At 35.5% G+C, this 18484-nt stretch overlaps 1 protein-coding gene across 2 annotated transcripts; it reads right to left on the bottom strand.

Annotated features, from left to right (window-relative positions):
- Positions 1-7188: 7188 nt before the first annotated feature.
- LOC149547886 (DEAD-box ATP-dependent RNA helicase 20-like) lies at positions 7189-18193 on the bottom strand. 2 transcript variants are annotated; one of them, XR_016353935.1, is made up of 10 exons: positions 17873-18193; positions 15982-16421; positions 15418-15597; positions 15120-15281; positions 14808-14962; positions 9353-9445; positions 9100-9185; positions 8346-9002; positions 7788-8024; positions 7189-7682 (listed from the first exon to the last, which is right to left on the bottom strand). XR_016353935.1 is itself a non-coding variant. In XM_089791936.1 (10 exons), the coding sequence occupies exons 1-10, from the start codon at positions 17926-17928 to the stop codon at positions 7564-7566; spliced, it is 1755 nt and encodes a 584-aa protein (XP_089648062.1). In that variant the 5' UTR covers positions 17929-18193; the 3' UTR covers positions 7189-7563. The 2 variants fall into 2 exon arrangements, 1 of the variants encoding a protein (XP_089648062.1); XM_089791936.1 differs by having other exon boundaries at positions 8776-9002.
- Positions 18194-18484: the final 291 nt, after the last annotated feature.

The raw sequence follows: 18484 nt of genomic DNA, 5'->3' as shown, positions 1-18484 counted from the left end.
AACTACCACCCCATTAGGAACAATACCCCCAATGAGACCATCAACAAGATCAAAAAGGGGCATCCATCAAGGAGAAATGTTGTTTGTAGGCAATGGATCATGTGATGTCTTCACAACTTTTATCATTAGTACATGAGCTACTTTATTGGGGAGATTCTTATTAGCGTACATCGATCAACATTGCATTGTGCTCTATCTATGTGAGTCCTTACAGCTTTGTGACCATACTTTACAACTATCATTTTCCAGGAGTCAGACCTAGGCACAGCTTATTATGACCATCTCTTGGCCCTTAACTCTAGCTCAGGGTGTGAAGCGACTATATAGTTTCCCTGACACAGGTCATTCCAGATCTATGAGACCTTGCAAGGGACCTCTTCATCAGCGACACTCCTCTCGTAGCACTCAACTTCATTACAAGGCCTCTAGTGGCCGCACAAATCAGTCGTTGTTGGACTTTTTCCCTATGGAGACAGATACCTAATATTTTTTGTGATGTCTCCTACTTTCTTCTTCTTTTGTTGTGCTTGTTCTTTTGTGGACACTGTTTGGTGCTCTGTTTGTCTGCTTTTTCTTGGTGTAAGCTTCCAGTCCCATAGACCCACATTGTGGTCTTTTGTTGGTCACTAATAATATTATCTTATCTTATCCTCATTTTCTCTCTTTTATGGGGGAACATGCATTGTAGTATAGTGATAGAAGTAGTCATTTAGGATTCATATTGAATATTGCTTCTTTCCTTATTTCACTAGTGTAGTTATTTCATTTACTCTCTTTTCGATAGGAGTTTTTCCCATGTAGTTTTATCCTTGTTTGTTGTTTTAAGATGCTGCATATGTTTATATGTAGATAACCTCATTAGGCCTTGTTTCCACGTTTCATACATGTATTTTATGTATTCGCCATTAGCTCTTTAGCTTATCCCCAAGTTAATCTTAAGGGGTGTGTTGAACTAGATAGGATATTATCTCATTAATTCTATAATTAGGTCCTTCAAATTTATTTAATTAATCTAAAATTAGGTATTTTGAATATTTTATTGGATTGGGCTAACAATAGCTAATGATGTACCATTCATTATTGAAATTTTGCATTAGCTAATTTAATCTTTCTCTAGCATTTAGCATAGGGTTGCAATTATCCATCTTATAAGGATTCATTGTATTCATGTTTACCATTTACTTCTTTGCATCAATACAATTCTCAAGTTTTTGAGAATCCATCTTGCTTAATGTCCATTTGTGACAAGTGTTTATTCTTGGAGGTGACTCATGAATTTGTGGTAGTTGAAAAAATAACTTCATAAAACTATACTTACCAACTTCATGGTGCTTTTATGTTGTGATCAAATGAAACTAACTGATGATGATGTTACCAAAAGGATAGGACAATGTCATCAAGATGTGAGTATGACATCATCATGGACTAGGATGACATCGCTAACATCGATTGACATTAGAAAAGAGATCTTTATATCAACAAATGTTGGCATGTGAAAATACTCAACTGGATTGGTTTTGTGATAAAGTCCAACTAAACTAGATAACCTTGTGGTTTCAAAAGGTTTAGTTCAATTAGCTATGGAATTTCCACCAAATGTTGATGATGCAAAAGTGATTAAATGTCAAAATCACATAAGTATAGCACTTGAAATTTTATAATTGATTCAAGCTAGTCACCTTTCTAAGAAAATGCAAATGACCCACAAAAGGAATTTGTACACAACTTAAGAGAATCAATTTAGAAGTTAAAAGGATATCAATCAAGTTCAAATAATCATTGACTCTGACAAGCATTCAATTTTTTCGTCTAAATAGATGGGTGGACAAAACAAGTGAAATCTACCTTACTATTTTAATAGAGATTTCAAATGGGGACAAATTTCAAATTTTAATTTTTATGAGAGATTTACAAAGTTGACATGCAAAACTACATTATTGAAGTAGATGGTTTCATTTTCCTTGATGCATTTTAGATGCATAGGAGGATTCCATTAAAAAGGACAACAAAGAAAAAATGTTGAATTAAAACTATGTATGTAAGAAAAGGTATCTAAATTTGACCTAATTATTTTCAAAGGGAAGTTTATTTTCAAGTCAAGTTTTCAAAACACTTATTATTCTTTAATATTTTTCATGTTGGAAGGAATTCCAAACATGTAGGACCTTGCAAGAAATTAAAGTGAAATAAACTTGGTCTCAATAGACAAGTAAAACCTATAAGCTAAAATCCAAGTAGTTCTAACCAACATACTTTTTGTATTTGTCCTCATTCATTATTAGTACTTAAACATGTGTTAGTATTTAAACATGAGGAGCCAACTCAAATATTTCTTCAATTAATTTCAAACATAGGGTCACAAAAGGTTAAGGCAATAGAGAGAAAAAGAATGGAGTCGGTAAAAGAGAGTGTTACGTATTCATTTTTTGAGTCCTATAATGAGACCGTTTGAAGTAATTTAAAGTCAATTTCGCCCATCTCTCCAAACATATATACTTCGCATATATAAGGATCCTTCCAAGAAATTATCTATTTATTAAATTTTTCAACACACTTAAGTTATTATTCTTTAATATTTTTCATGTTGCAAGGAATTCCAAACATGTAGGACCTTGCAAGAAATTAAAGTGAACTAAACTTGGTCTCAATAGACAAGTCAAACTATAAGCTAAAATCTAAGTAGTTCTAATCAACACAATTTTTGAATTTGTCCTCCTTCATTATTAGTACTTAAACATGAGGAGCCAACTTGAATATTTCTTCAATTAATTTCAAAGATAGGGTCACAAAAGGCTAAGGCTATATAGAGAAAAAGAATGGAGACAAGAAAAAAGAGTGTTACATATTCAATTTTTGAGTCTGATAATGAAACCGTTTGAAGTAATTTAAAGTCAATTTCGCCCATCTCTCCAAACATATATACTTCACATATGTAAGGATCCTTGTAGGAAAATTATTTATTTATTAAACTACTCTTTATATTTCTCCCCTAAATACTTTATAATGAGAAAAGATGTGTCTTTTCAATCGAATAATTTATTATATTATTATTATTTATTAATAAAATTATTATATTATTATTAATACATAATAATGATAATCTTTGATTATTATTTTTTATATCTTTATTTATTACTATTTAAATTGTAACTTATTATTATTTTTTGTTTTATTAAGTTGTTTATTATTTATTGGATCATATTTATTCATGATGAAATTATAATATGATTTATATGTTATCATAATTAGGGGACATGACAACTTCTTAGAGGTATGGGAGTAAATTCCACCATTTACACATGTGACCCCATTCTTAAACATCACCTCATATTTATGGGTTGTAAATTTCATCATTCACACACAACACCATTCTTTAAACCATTATGAATATCCTACACTTCATAAAACTCTACATTTACTTTCTTTGCCTCCAACCATGCAAATAGTCCATTTCAAGCCCCACCTAATTTTTAAGTTGGGTATTGAAGGATTTATCTGCTTAATGTTTGTTATAATCAATGATAGCACTAATGCTACAATTGTGTTGACTCCAAAATTGCATAATGAGGTCCACATCATATGACATAACTTATTCTACATGATTGAGGTGTAATCATGATCATGGTGTATTTCTTTTGGAAAAGAAATAATATGACATAATTTATCCCACATGATTGAGGTGTATTTCTTTTGGAAAAGACTAATTTGAACAATGATTTTGATAGAAATATTTATTATCCATAGATTATATTATATTGAGCATTGTTCTAAGAGTTTCACTTGCTTAAAGGGACCAACAATATATATTATATTGTAAATTAACTATTTCTATGTAACATTCATCTTTTATTTTAATTATTTAGCTAATCCTTTGCAAGGTCCACATTAACTGAAGCTAAAATTATTATGATACACCAATCCTTAAATAGCAAACTCTAAAAGATGTTTTTTAACATCGCCTTCACTATTATTCCCTAACACAACATTAGAGATTGAAAAATGGTAACAAGCAATTGAAAAAAATATAGAATCACAGCAAATAAGGTAAATTGCAAGAGAATAAGATAAAATTATGTGTACCAAGTTATAGTGTAGGATCCAAATACTAGTCCACCTTTATAAGTAGAAACTCAAATACATCGAGAATTTGATATGATCACATCTACAATCATTGTCATCAAAAAGTTCTAGAATATCTAACCTTTAGTTTAACTCATAAGTAATTTATCTAATTTTAATCAACTCACTTATAATTATCTAGAACATATATTAGAATATTGAATTTTATCATACATTTAATCTTCTTCACTTAAAATTCACTCAAAACATGTCTCAACATCATCATCTCTTCAGATTGTTTTACTTTATCCTCAACATAATTTTTAATAAACTATCTCTAATCAATTCAACTTTAACAATAGAAACACTTATTAGCCAAGGATTTTTTATAATAAAAAACTTAATAAATTAGATTTTAAATTCAAATTATATATTCTAAAGATCTTGACACGGAAAGTGTAAACAAGGATAGTTTTAGAACTAAAAAAACAATCGTTCTTATTGATTACTTCAGAAGTTGCTGTTAAAGAATACTCATTCAATAATTAAGGAAAACCCTTATTGTCATCTGAGGATGATCTGTCCATGGTGTAAGTCGTTAAAAGCAAGAGTTATTAGTCCGTGCCTCCAGCAAAGACTACATATCCCACGAAAACTCCAAAAAAATAAGCATCGAAATTCGCAAATCGCTGAAAATTAACAGTTTTACCTAGATATACAAAGCCTTTATTATTTTTGGCTTTATGATTTTCATAAGATGCTGAGAGCATTTTCCTATGCAACTTACTCTATTTTCATTTACAAAATTGAAAAGAAGACAAATAGTCCAGCTCACCGTGTCAGTAAAGACTCCACACGTCTCCTCCTCTGTTCTCCCTCGAAAACACATGGGGTTTTCCTTGTGGTCATTCACTTCCATATTAAGCAATAATGTCAATTGTGGAACAAATATACAACCAAGGATCGTAACGCGCACTGATTACATAAGCAGGACGAAGGGTAGAAATGGCGATCTTCTCTTTGCCAGGTTTATATTTGGGGTTGCATGTGTTTCTAGTTTATCCTTACAGTAGTACGCAAAGTTTGTGTGGACAGCAATGGAATAGTTTGAAGATACGGTAAGTGAGAATTTTTAACACCAGGGATAGTTTTTGAAGATTGTTTTTATTTTCTAAGGTGCAGATTTTGTTCTCAGTGCTTTAGTTACTAGGATTTTCCTAGATTAACACTAATTTGTATCAAGAGTTCTTGCATACTGCTATCCCTTTCACCTGTGGGTGGTATTTTTACTGCACGGTAGACTAAAAGAGCAAACAAGTACATGCTCATGCTCGCTCATGGCAGCATATAGTACCATCCTCTTCTCTATGAACAGCTCAATCATGCTATCAGCTTGTTTTGCAGGGTGTCAATTAATAAGTAAATCGTAAATCTTTTACTGAAGGTGCTTGTCCATACAAGCAACAAATGATGCAACGTACATATCATCTTATGAGCTGCTTTCCATTATCGTATTTCTGTAATTGTAGTATGAACTGTATTTATTAGAGTAGGGTCAGGCTATCAGAAGATAGAATGCAATTGAACTGGTTCCATTGGGTGCGAAAATGCGTTTTTAAAAAAAGAAATTAAAAGAACTATTCGCTAGACGTCCGTATAGGGTACACAAGTCTTACATAGTAGTCATCGTAAATCATAACGGTCAGGGAGCAATAACATTGGTTTTATCGCATTACGCCTAAAATGTCTCTATCAATACATTTCAACAAATATCGACCTTCAAATTTCATCCTTGATAGGATGACCTTAGTAGGATTAACTAGAATTTTGCTAGAGCATAGCAAGCCGTTAATCTACTTTTTAATCAATCGTAACATCGATATTCTTAATTTGATTCGTCAGCAAATATCAAAGATTGACAATGTAATGAGATCGAGGATATGAGATATCAATTACACTCGTTTATACCACGAAAATCTCCTTCTAGAATGTAAGGTATAACTAGTTTTTTACACTCGATGGGAAAAATAACTCAATTCTTACAATATCTAGCCAAAGCAAAAGGTTCTACTCAAAAGCACACATTATGTACCCCGTATTCTCAGAAATGCATTGATACTACATCTAAATACATCAGATGCTATACAAAGTAATTAATAACCTTTTTTAAAAATAACGTGTGCCATACAAGACTTTCTTACATTCAATTACAACGGCAGTACTCAAAACTTCATCAGCCATTTAATTACATGGGTAGAGAAGCCTAAAACTGGGGAGAGTACGAGATGGAAAAACGAAGCAACTTCTCGCAGCAAAAGTGTATTGCAAATTGGTATTTGATAATAACCATCCCAATTGAAGTGATGACAGACCATATATGCTAGTCCAACATAACTTGTACTGTATGAAAATACTACCAAACGCAATTTTTGGTATGCCTTACCAGTCGAAATTTTGGTTCGCTTCAACTACCAAATGGGAGTAGAGTAGACGCCTATTTGGAACCCCTCTCCCTTGGTCATAGAACGTGTATCTATAAATTTGACTTCGTTATGTTGTTTAGCACTACAGGTTGAATTCCATTTGATTGGTCAATAATTAGGTAAATGGAAACTAACCGATTCCAGTATTTATAAGAAATGTAGAGCATGTCAAATAGTTTAACAAACAATATCAACAAAATTTGGATCAAAAATATCGTATTTAATGTATATTGATACAGTAACCATCGAAGATCGACTGGTGCTTTTTTCTCCAAAAAAATGTAAAAGACTTAGGACGTGCCCTTACCGCCAGCCATCAAAGTTAAGCTTAGATATATTCTAGGAATGTTAAGAGTTTATTTGCAACTTCATCTGCCAAAAAGTAACAAATATCCTCTCCTGTTTATGTCATGCACATTTTTACATATCATAGAACAAGCCAGCCTGGGTTCAGAAGCAATATCTTTATACTAATCTTTTTTGTAGAACCCAAAAGATTGTGTTTGGTGATGCACCGGCAAAAAGCCAGGGCATTTCCTGTTTAACACCCAAAGCAACGAATGCATACATTGCTAATCACAATATGAAACGACTGAAGATGAGTAAATTAGGCAAATACTACACACTGTTATTGGACTACAAACGCTTGTCTTGAATAATCACCATTTAGGAAAAATTAACATTAAATGAACACTAATCAGAGTATGTCAAAAAAGCAATTTATAGTGGTACATCAGAGAATTAGAAATGTTAATATATTTGTTCCACTTTCTTAAATGGAAAAAGCTATTGATCTACCATTACATGTTTCATCAAACGTCGTCGTATCAACTACTACTCCATATGTATATATGAAGTAAATGCAACTGCTGGGGATGTGTAGTCAGAAATTCTCTCGTTAAAGCGTAATGATGCAACGATGAACATCTAAAAGAAAGTCCCGTCTCACTTTCAGGGGGAAAAGAATATGAACTGTATTATAATACATAACGCTAAAACATCCAACCTCCTGGGGTTCTATCTACCATTGTCTTCCGGATCCGCCAAGAGGAATGGTGTTTGAACCAGAAATCACATTACGATTTCCAAAACCGCCGCGGCCGCGGCCACGACCACGACCACGATATCCTCCTCCATAACCTTCATCACAAATGTATGAAAGTTGTATCCATTATGATTCTCATCAAACAACATAACAATTGTGACGTAATACAAAAAAAAAAAAATTAAACGGTTGGTTTATACCTCCACTACCATTCCCTCCACCTCCGCGGGCCATGGCAGCCAGTTGACTATTAATAGGTTGCCCAGCTTCTCGAAGAATACTAATGAGTTCCCTGGTAAACCGTGCGTTTGCAGCAGTGAAAAAAGAGTAAGCTGTGCCCGTGGCCCCGGCTCTTCCAGTGCGTCCAATACGATGTACATAATCCTCCAGAGAACCAGGGAAATCATAATTAATGACACATTTTATATCCTTCACATCTGCAGAAACATCAGGTCAGCAAAGTTAAGAATCTTCTTATCACATGTCTATACTAACTTCTATATGCAAGAGATTCAAACAGAACCATCATACACACACAAAACTATGGTCTCCTAACATCATCATACATGAATAACAAACTAGAGAATGAAGCTGCCCTGATCCCCGCTTGACAGTAATATGTATTACAGATTATAAGGGACAACTCCATAAAAATTTAAAAAGCTTTCCACCAAATGACATGCTTCCTATAACACAGTTAAATAAAAGGTTTCTAAATCTTCACACATTGATGGCCATTTATGGCAGAATGTGCCCACCTTACAGGGATAAGGGCCCCGTGCGTCAGGAGTCAATCGGGCTGCATATGATGCCAGCTCCATGTGGACCACAGCAATGGCGGCGGCAGTGCAGTTCCTCACCACCAACAGGAATCATATCAAACCACCGCCAAGCCACAATCCATCCCTCGGAAAACTGGCTCACAGCCCGCCGACTCCCAATTGTTAAACCATAGTTTCAAACAAAGCATTGGCTGTTCCCATAGAATCTGTTGCTTGTGATGCCAATTTATACCTTAAATGATAGCTCCAGGAGCTCGAAAGAGAATATTGGCATCTAAAGCTATGTCAAATACTAACCATTTGAGAACAGATCTTAGGAAAGAGGCATAACCTCCAAAATTGACACAAGAATGTTCATGTAGGAGAAAAAAGACTTGAAATAGTGGCTAAAATAAGTTCTTCCTACCCAAACCACGTGCAGCCACATCAGTGGCAGTCATAATAGGACTTTTCCCAGCTTTAAACTCTGCTAAAACCCAGTCTCTTTCAGCCTGACTTTTATCGCCATGGATGGACAATGCAGGCCAGCCATCCATGCGAAGCTGTTTAGTAACCTGATCACATCCCTTCTTGGTTTCCATAAAAATCAGAATCCGGCTTCCATCCATTATCTCCTCAAGGAGTTTGATCAATCTGTTGTAACATATGTCGTTTTAATCACTATTTACAAAGCATATAAAATCAGAAGTGGTAGATTCACACGAAATGGTACGATAGAAACAAAGAATACCTTGGATATTTCTCATACTCCGAAACAACCTCCACAATCTGACCTATTGAGTGATTAGCCTTCAAATCTGGTGAGCCGATGATTACCTACATGAAATTGTGCCACAAATGTGTATAGAATTGACCTAATGAAACATCGCATAGAGGAAAAAATCGTATTGCTGCTATTTCCTACTTGACACATTGAGCTACTTCACTGAGACAGAGATATATGCAATAAAGAGAACACTCCCTATAAATCATGCAAGAATCACCTTGTATGGATTACGTAAAAACTGCCTTGCAAGTTGTTCCACTTCCCTTGGCCAAGTAGCACTCCATAGCAGTGTCTGCCTGTCTGGACGAATCTGCAAAATTATAAAGCCGAGATTTCTGAGGATTACAGAACTGGGACGCCACACAACAAGCTTCATCTGACATGCTTCAATGCATAAACTATACAGATGCTTCAATGTAAAAACTATACAGAGCACAGAGCTGTACCTAAACTTATTCTTAACACACACGAAACTTTAGTACACAAAGAACTATAACAAACTAGGCGTCGCTACCAGAATCAAGTACTATCTACGTTTTACATCAGTACTGAGCTATTCAAGTTCACGCAAATTAAAACCTCCAGGCAACGGGATCCATAAGACAAAGACAGCTTTGAAACTTTTGTTATCTAGAAATTTACAAATCAAAATAATATTGGCATGCCTCATCAAGCCATTTTAAGGGAAGGCCTGACAGAAAATACAAGAGTTATGATTAAAATTTAGGAATTCTTGCGAACGCATCATCGACAAAGTCTCCAGACAAAAAAAAGGACTTCGTCATTAAAATGAATAGTTTTAACTTTATAAGCAATGGAATGCTGGTCCACTAGCAATGGGTGTTAATTTCAGAGTACATTCCATCACGACATGCATAGCCCGCATCCAGTAGTAAGGCAGCCCATACTACCCAAAAAGGTTTGGCCCATACTACCACCAAAGGTTTGGCAAGCAGTGAAAAGTAAAGTGAGAAAGCAAACGCCAACGGTGTGCACTACAGCAGTGAGGTTTGGAACTTCTCCGGTGCAACACTTATTTCAGAGACGAATCTCAAAATAAAAGCGCTAGGGAAGTACAAACATGTGTAGTTCTAGTTCCATGTGCCAATAGAAATTACCACTCGTTGCCATAGAAATTACAAAGATGTGTAATTCTAGTTCCATGTGCCAATAGAAATAAAAACTAAAACTCAAAACGAGTATTCAGCTCCTGGTCAACTTTACAAAAAAAACGAAGTGACGAAGTTCAAATTGGTCGGATGAAGTTTGAAAGTAAAAATTAAAATTAACTAAAAATTGACATTTGTCTTATATAAAAAAAATTTAAATATATGTAAAACTTTTCAATTAAATTATAACATTTAATATGTGAAAAGTTCATAATTTTAGAATTTATAAAAATGTATTAACATTTTTAAGTTTGTAAAATAATAAAAAATCAGTGTCCCACTGTTGTTAAGCTCATACTGTAGGGACAGATTTTTGCCGTTCTCAAAGCTGTCCCCTTTTTGTCAAATTTGGAAACATCTTCGAAATGGCAAAAAATTTGGGCAGTAAATTTGGGGACGGCCAGCAGTACCCGTGATGGTTAGGCAGGTAAAAGCAAATCAGTAAATTTTATTTTTTGTGTGGGTCCGTAGTTATCTTAAAAACATAATAAAAATGTGCAAACCATATTTGTCCATTAAAAGACTAAAACACTAACTCTTCTACTCATTTTAAGATATAATGCACTTGTATAGCAACAACAGTAGCGGCAGTGTGGAAAGATAGCATTTAGTATTTCTATTTACTGCTTACTATTTTAGTTGCACTTCTCTTTATTCCATTCTGATTTCATGCATAATACTTGAAGACTTTGGGTATTTTGATTTTACTTCGTATGTATGTGATATATTATAATAGAGGTACTTAGTATTTGTCATTTGATAATTTTTCATGTATTGATCTTCTTAAATGTCTATGATGAATGGTTTATCAATGTTATGATATGCATACTTGAATTTTGTCCCTCTATATTAAAAACTCCTATGTTTTTAATCGCCGTCCCCTATCTCGTCCCTTCAATTTTGACTCTGACCCATCTTGTAACGGTACCAGAAACACGTCCCTGTCCCAGAAACTCCGTGGAGCATAGAAAAATATAATAATTATATTATAACAAATCAAATTGCAGTAACATAAAATAATCAACAAAACAGCAACATAAATTAAAATGTCTATCAACTGGAGAAAAAAATTCCATAAATTAAAATAACTTATATATTCAAACTAAAAATAAAATGAAAATCTTATTAAAATAAACTCAAACCTAAAAACAAAAATAAAGGGAGTTGCAGAGACAAGTCACAACGAATGAGTCAGGAGTTGCATATAGTCCACGAGAGTCGGGAGTTGCAGAGACAACGGATAGATGTTGCAGATGGAACACAAAGCACAGCAGGGAGACCGCACTGCAGTCTACGATCTGAATCCAAAAACAAACCAGAGTCCACGATTTTGACGGACAACCAGACAAAGATGAAAAAGTTGCCGCCATGCTCAGAAAAACACAGATGAAAGCCATAGCCGTCGATGCTCAGAAACAATTCATGCATTCACGGTATGCAGAAACCCTTAAGAAAATGGGGTGGTAAAATATTATTTCTGCAAAACGACAACTTTTTAACTTCCGTACAGATTTTGGACGAACATTATCCAATTTTTCAAAAAATTTATGGCTTCGCCGAGTTTTGAACCCCTAAAGACCGAAAATTTGATAAACCCCATGACTTAGGATATAAAGCTATTATAGATTTTTAGACACCTTTGTGTTGTTCATTCCCTAAACACAATACTACAGATGATAACCATTCTTCACACTTCTATCGTTAAATACCTTGTGCTGTCCATTCCTGAACCCTGTGCTACAGAAGATCGAGTCATAAAGCTATAGATTGGTTCGTTGAGGTGCATTCATATTCCGTCAACCCTATGCTACAGTTATAATGGGGGAGGAGAGTCCGCGGTTTCGGTGGGAAGAGGAAGCAGCAGGGGCACGTGTGGTGTTGGGTTGGGTTGGGTTGCAACCCCAACTATTCTATTAGTGGAGGATGAAGGTTATAAAGGGTGGGCTCTGCAACGCCCATTAGAATAGTAGGGGGCGGTAGTATTATTCCAATTAATTTAGGATGGAACTATAGTAAGGTTAGGGCTACAACCTAACCAGAATTGCGACTTTTAGGTCTTGATGAACGAAGCTAAGGTTATGAAGCTCGCTTGGCATTGAATATTGAATTTGCGAGACACCTTATTGTCCATTTTCTTAACCCTATGTTACAGAAGATTGACGAGAAAATTGATTGGAGCAAAAGAGTTAATGTAAGGTTACAAGATTTTAAATTGGAGCGCCTGCAGCTAAGTGGTGCAATATAAGAATTTATGTTTCAAATCTATTTTAATGTTTTAGATTTGGTTTTAGATTGACTGAAACAAAAGAGTTTTCACATTCAATGTTAAGGTTACAAGATTTTAAATTGGAGCTCCTGCAGCTATGTGGTGTAATTTGAGGATTTTTGTTTCAAATCCATTTTAATGTTTTAGAATTAATTTTAGATTGGCAAAGTTAGAAGGCACTACTTAGCACATTGATAAGTCAGACTCGATCCATCATTTAGAAAGCCAAACATTAAGAGACTAGCAAATACAACCTTAAATGATTCTTCATGGAATCGTGACTCAATCATTAAGAAAATATGGTCCAATAATAGCATCAACTCTATGATAACAAAATAAAGACCAGTTACACCATCCTAGGGGACAGCGGGACAAGTTTCTGGGATGGGTGATAGAGGAGTCTTAATTTGGGGATGGCTTGGAGACGGTGGCAGGGGACGTGGGGTTGTATCTACTATACATATGGCACTTAAAATTAAATGATTCTTCATGAAATCGTGACTCAATCATTAAGAAAATATGGTCCAATAATAGCATCAACTCTATGATAACAAAATAAAGACCAGTTACACCATCCTAGGGGACAGCGGGACAAGTTTCTGGGATGGGTGATAGAGGAGTCTTAATTTGGGGATGGCTTGGAGACGGTGGCAGGGGACGTGGGGTTGTATCTACTATACATATGGCACTTAAAATGCTAGTTATGAAAAGATATCTATAAGATATGAAGATGTAAAAGAGCAAATCCTTAAACATTTATTTGAATTGGAATATTGAGCATTGAACATAAATTGTAGTCAGCATTGAGGTGTCACCATCCTCAACAGAGATGGTGGAATCTGATGGCGCTGCTGAGTACACAGGACAAAGTCCCCAAGTCTCCAGTGCATATCTCCGAGACATAGGACATTATGGATCTATAAAACATCATTTCGGAGAGTCTTTCTTAATCTTCATTTACAAGATGTATTTAAATTGCCCTATATAACGATTCTAAATTTCCTGTAATGTAAAATATCATTATGAAGTCTATTCCTTAATCTTCAAGTACAGGATGCATTCATGAGAGAATTCATTATTTTTAAACTGAAACACAAAAAACACTTTTCACAAGGTACACACACTGAGTTCATGGTATTTCAGAGTTTATTACAAATTGACTTGATATTTTTAACGTTAGAATTTCATTTTTAATCTAGATTTAATGCACAGTCTAAATCCAACTAAAAATGTGCAAACAAGTGCACCCAAAAACCAATCACTTAATATACATGTATTTCACATGCGCCTCCTCTCCTGCGCACAGATATTATTAGAAATATAAGGGCACTTCATTGTGAAGTATGAAGCCAAAATGCTAATTTATATACTTTCACCATAAAATAAGTGGCACTAGTCATCAAATATGGAGCCAAATTACTAAATTAAACACTTTTCAATGCTCAAAGGTTATATTTAAGATGTCAAAAGACTATGCTCTGAGTCAATTCGTTCGTAGTATTTAAGAGCTAAGTCCAACACCTCCAATCCCATGCAATCAAAATTTATTGCAAATTTAATTTATTTATTTTATCTTCAAATCTTCATTTATAATCTAAAATGTTTATCTTTATAATCTAATCTCTTATCTGTTTACTTTGCCTTCATCTAGACTTGAGAAAGATTGGAACTTACTCTCTACAAGTGCACCCAAAAAAATAAAAAACATAAAAGTATACATGTATTGCAACGTGTGACCCCTTGTGCACATATACTAATATTAATAAAGGGCACTGGATTGTCAAATATAGCTTGTATCCTTGTGCATAAAATACTAATTTCAATATTTTTATACAGATAAACCTCAAAATGAACCCAATACCCAATTAAATCCACAATCAAACCCAAAACTATATATACATATACAGACATGATTTTTTTACACAGATAACCTCAAAATGAACCCAATCCCACACGAAATTCACAATCCAAACCAAGACTATAAACATAATGATAAGACCTTTGCTTCAGGGCCCAAGAACAAAATTCACAGGGTGGAAAGGTTTATTGATGTTTTTCCAATTTTTTTTCCTGATCGATGTTTTTCCAAAAAAAATTTCCCGATCATATGCTCAACTGAAAATTTAGACGGACTTCACTGACCAACCGTTAACCCTAATTATTCATTTCAAAATTATCTTCATTTTCTGAAAGCTCTCAACAGAAAGAGGATTAACACTCGACGTTATTATACGTACTTGAGTGACAATTTTTCTTATCTGCGGTTCAAAACCCATGTCTAGCATGCGATCAGCTTCATCTAATACAAGATATGTCACCCTCCGCAGGTTTGTGTGCCGAGCTTCCAACATATCAATAAGTCGGCCAGGAGTGGCAATTACAATCTCAACCCCTAGCATCACCAACAGGCGTGAAATAAATAAGACAAATAAAAATGAACTTTAATCACTTCGGTTGTGATGTATAAGAAAAATAAAAATTAACTTTAATCATTTTGGTTGATGTATCATATGCAAGCTACTGGAAGATAGACATGGTGAAAATCGCACCTCTTTGTAGATCACGTATTTGAGGGCCTTTTGGAGCCCCTCCATATATGCACGTGCTTTTGATTTTTGAGGATGTTCCAAATTTGATAGCTTCTTGCTGGATCTGGACAGCAAGTTCCCGAGTAGGCGCTAACACCAAGACAATCGGACCGTCACCAGGAGCTGCCTCATAAGACACAAGGCTTCCATGTTATTCAAATTGGGAAACTTCAGACCGAAAAGTGGAAGTGAACCATAGAATAATTGATCATACAAAAAACCAAAGACCCAGTACACCAAATTCAAAACAAGATTTCACCTAAATAGGGCTGCGCATTGACATGAACTATGCCTGGCAAAAGATAGGCAAGTGTTTTGCCAGAACCAGTTTCAGCTATGCCAATCAAATCTCTACCCTTCAGAGCCATCGGCCATCCCTGAGCTTGTATAGCAGTTGGCTCGTTGAATCCAGCCCTCTCAATCTCTTTGAGAACGTAATCTGAAAACAAACAAAATCATTCCCCCAATAAGCAAAACCACACTTTCCACATATAGCATTATAATAAAAAGCAACTAATGAATTCAAGGACACGGAAAAAATGCCAATAAGAATACATTATATAAATTTATAAGTCTAAGCCCCTTCCTGCATGATTAAAATCATCGAAATAAATGCAGAAAAATGGGAAATCTACACTTGTTAAATTAACACACCATGTAAGCAAAACTCTTGCGCCACTGTAATGAAATACATACAATACAACATAGATATGCAATCCTGCTAAAGTTTTTAAAGAAGCTTGCAAACAAGGCAAAAAGGCAGAACTAATGAGCAAAATAAGACTCGGTAGAGTAACTCCCATATTAGAGAAAAATGAATTACCCGGAAAGCTTGCTTCCTGAAAATACATAAGGGGCTTAGGAATATCACGACCTTCGACAGTTATATCACGTCTTCTGCGATAGGCACTTACTTCCTGATCTGTCAGAGCTGCTATAGCAGGACGTTCAACATAGAAATTCTTTTCAAAAGGAATCAAATTATCAAAATCTTCCTTTGGGAGATTAACAGAATCCAATTCCCCCCTAGACCTTTCAGAATCCCTACTTCCCCTACCACCTCGTCCTCCAGAAAACCCCCTGCCACCACCACGGCCCCCCTCATAGCCTCGACCCCCAGAAATAAAACCATTATATGCACCTCTTCCACCCCCTCCTCTTCCACCTCCATAAGCTGCCTCGCCACCCCCATAACCTCCACGTCCGAAACCACCGCCCCTTCCAGCACTCGTACTACCTCCTCCAAAGCCACCCATAAAATCACTGCAATGATCAAGTAAATCAGTTAGTAGCCTTGAAAAGATGTTTAATTGGTAAATTCAAGACTTTGGACATCTTCCTTGCACATCACATCATACATCTCGCGAGACATCCCTAAACATTGTACATGGAAATAGTCATAGCATCATTGCAACATCCAGCACTCATTGAAGAGAAACATTGGTTATCAAACCTCTGTAAAGCCTCAAATAAGATGTAAATAAGTCTTTTCTTTCGCTACCATCAGTAAATGCAAGAGTTACAATCATTGATTCTAATTCAGCTGACAGCAGCTGTATCAAAATCAGAAATCCACAACAGCACACAACATGAAGTGTTGGTCTCTGTCCAAGAGGAAAGAAAACCAGAATATGTACAAAATAGAAGAACAAAGCACAAAATAAAGGGTGGGGAGACCTGTAAATGCAAACTCTGACAGACATACGCAATGCACTTTTGCTGTTCTTAAAGCTCAGATTTCTTAAAAATAATATAAAACAAACCGACTTCAAAAACTTGTCAAGACATCAACACGGACATGCATCTTAGAAAGAAAATGACCTTCACTACTCATCATCAACTTCTTTGTTTAGAGGCTGCGGGTCCTAAATATGACGTGCGGCACATGCCTGAATAAATGCCTGAATAAGATGAGATCAAGTGGTAAAAGAAGTGAAGCTTATGAAGAGAAGACCTCGATTAGATGTGCATCTTAACAAAGGAGAGACCTTCAATACTCATCGCCAATTTCACTGTTAAGAAGCTGGACGCCTTACATGGTAGCCAGAATGTGGTATAGGGCGCATTCCCAAAAAATATAAACCCAAAAAAATAAAAACATTGGAGCTTCCGAAAAGAAACCCTAGTTAAGACGTGAATCTTAACACAAGGCCTTTTACAAACAAGGTACAGGCCTTATATAAGGCCACAAATGGTACAAACCAAATATAGATGAATAGGTTGAGGTCGGGTAGTTAAAGTACAGCGACTTAACCGCCAAGATTGTCTAGAACACGGCAATCATCATAAACTACAAATGGTATGAACAAAAATACATGAACAAGATGAGGTCGTGTGGGAAAGGAATTGCGACTTAAACCCCAAATTGTCTAGAACACAGCACTTATCATGCCGGTTATAGAACATGTACAACAGACTCTTTGGGGTGCTTAACTCTGGTGAAGTTCACCAAGAAATAACCCTAGATATTGGCATTTTAACCCTAACTCTCCACTACCAAGGAGGTTTTACCAAATCACAAATTCTAAAGAACCTAACATAAATTCAATGAAAACAAATAGAAGCCATAAATTTATTGGTTTCCGACACAATGGAACAGCCATCTTTCACATGGTAATTACTACAAGGTCCTAACAATATTTTTTCTTAAATGTCAATATCCCTTGAAAACAAGTAAAGAAAAAGCGAAAGCAAGTCTGATCTGGTCTGTCTACCTCTTGCGCTCGCGGTACGAATTGGGATCGCCATATCTGCTGTCGAAGCGATTCATCCTCACCGATCGCTACTCTTCCTTTTTCGGATATTCGCAGAGGACTTCGATATGTTAGAAACTGAGAACTACACAAAAAGGATTGTTTACGAATACAGATTAATAACCTGAGCGTTCGAGGGCTTATAAAAGCTAAGGCCCTTGCCGATTTCCAGAACACAGGAACGAAACCCCCCAACAGTTGTTATCTTTAATCCCTGTACAAGCAGGGAGAAAGGAAGAGAGGGGAGATAAACTAGTGTTTAACCTTCAAATCTCTTTCTTTACTTCTTCCCTCCGCTTTCTCTTCGATAAAAACCTTATTTTTAAGAGAAATATCTGCGGTGGATGTTCTCCGATTGGGTCGGTGTACGCCGACTGAGACCCGGAACTAGCGGTGAAGGGAGGCATTCTTCTTTGTTAAGCCGTCCCTATAAGACCTTTTTTGCCCTGTTTCTTTTTAGGTTGGGGGAAGTTAAGCGGAGGTGGTTAATGTCTCATTTCATCTTAAGGTACATTTTAACAGATGTTTTTTTTTTTTTTTTTTTTTGTTTTATAATAACAATTGCATCTTAGT

Source organism: Cupressus sempervirens, chromosome 7 (genome assembly GCF_028749045.1).
Source record: "Cupressus sempervirens isolate cs-2001-9-10 chromosome 7, ASM2874904v1, whole genome shotgun sequence".
Lineage (NCBI taxonomy): Eukaryota > Viridiplantae > Streptophyta > Pinopsida > Cupressales > Cupressaceae > Cupressus > Cupressus sempervirens.
This window is presented reverse-complemented; position numbering and strand designations above follow the sequence as displayed.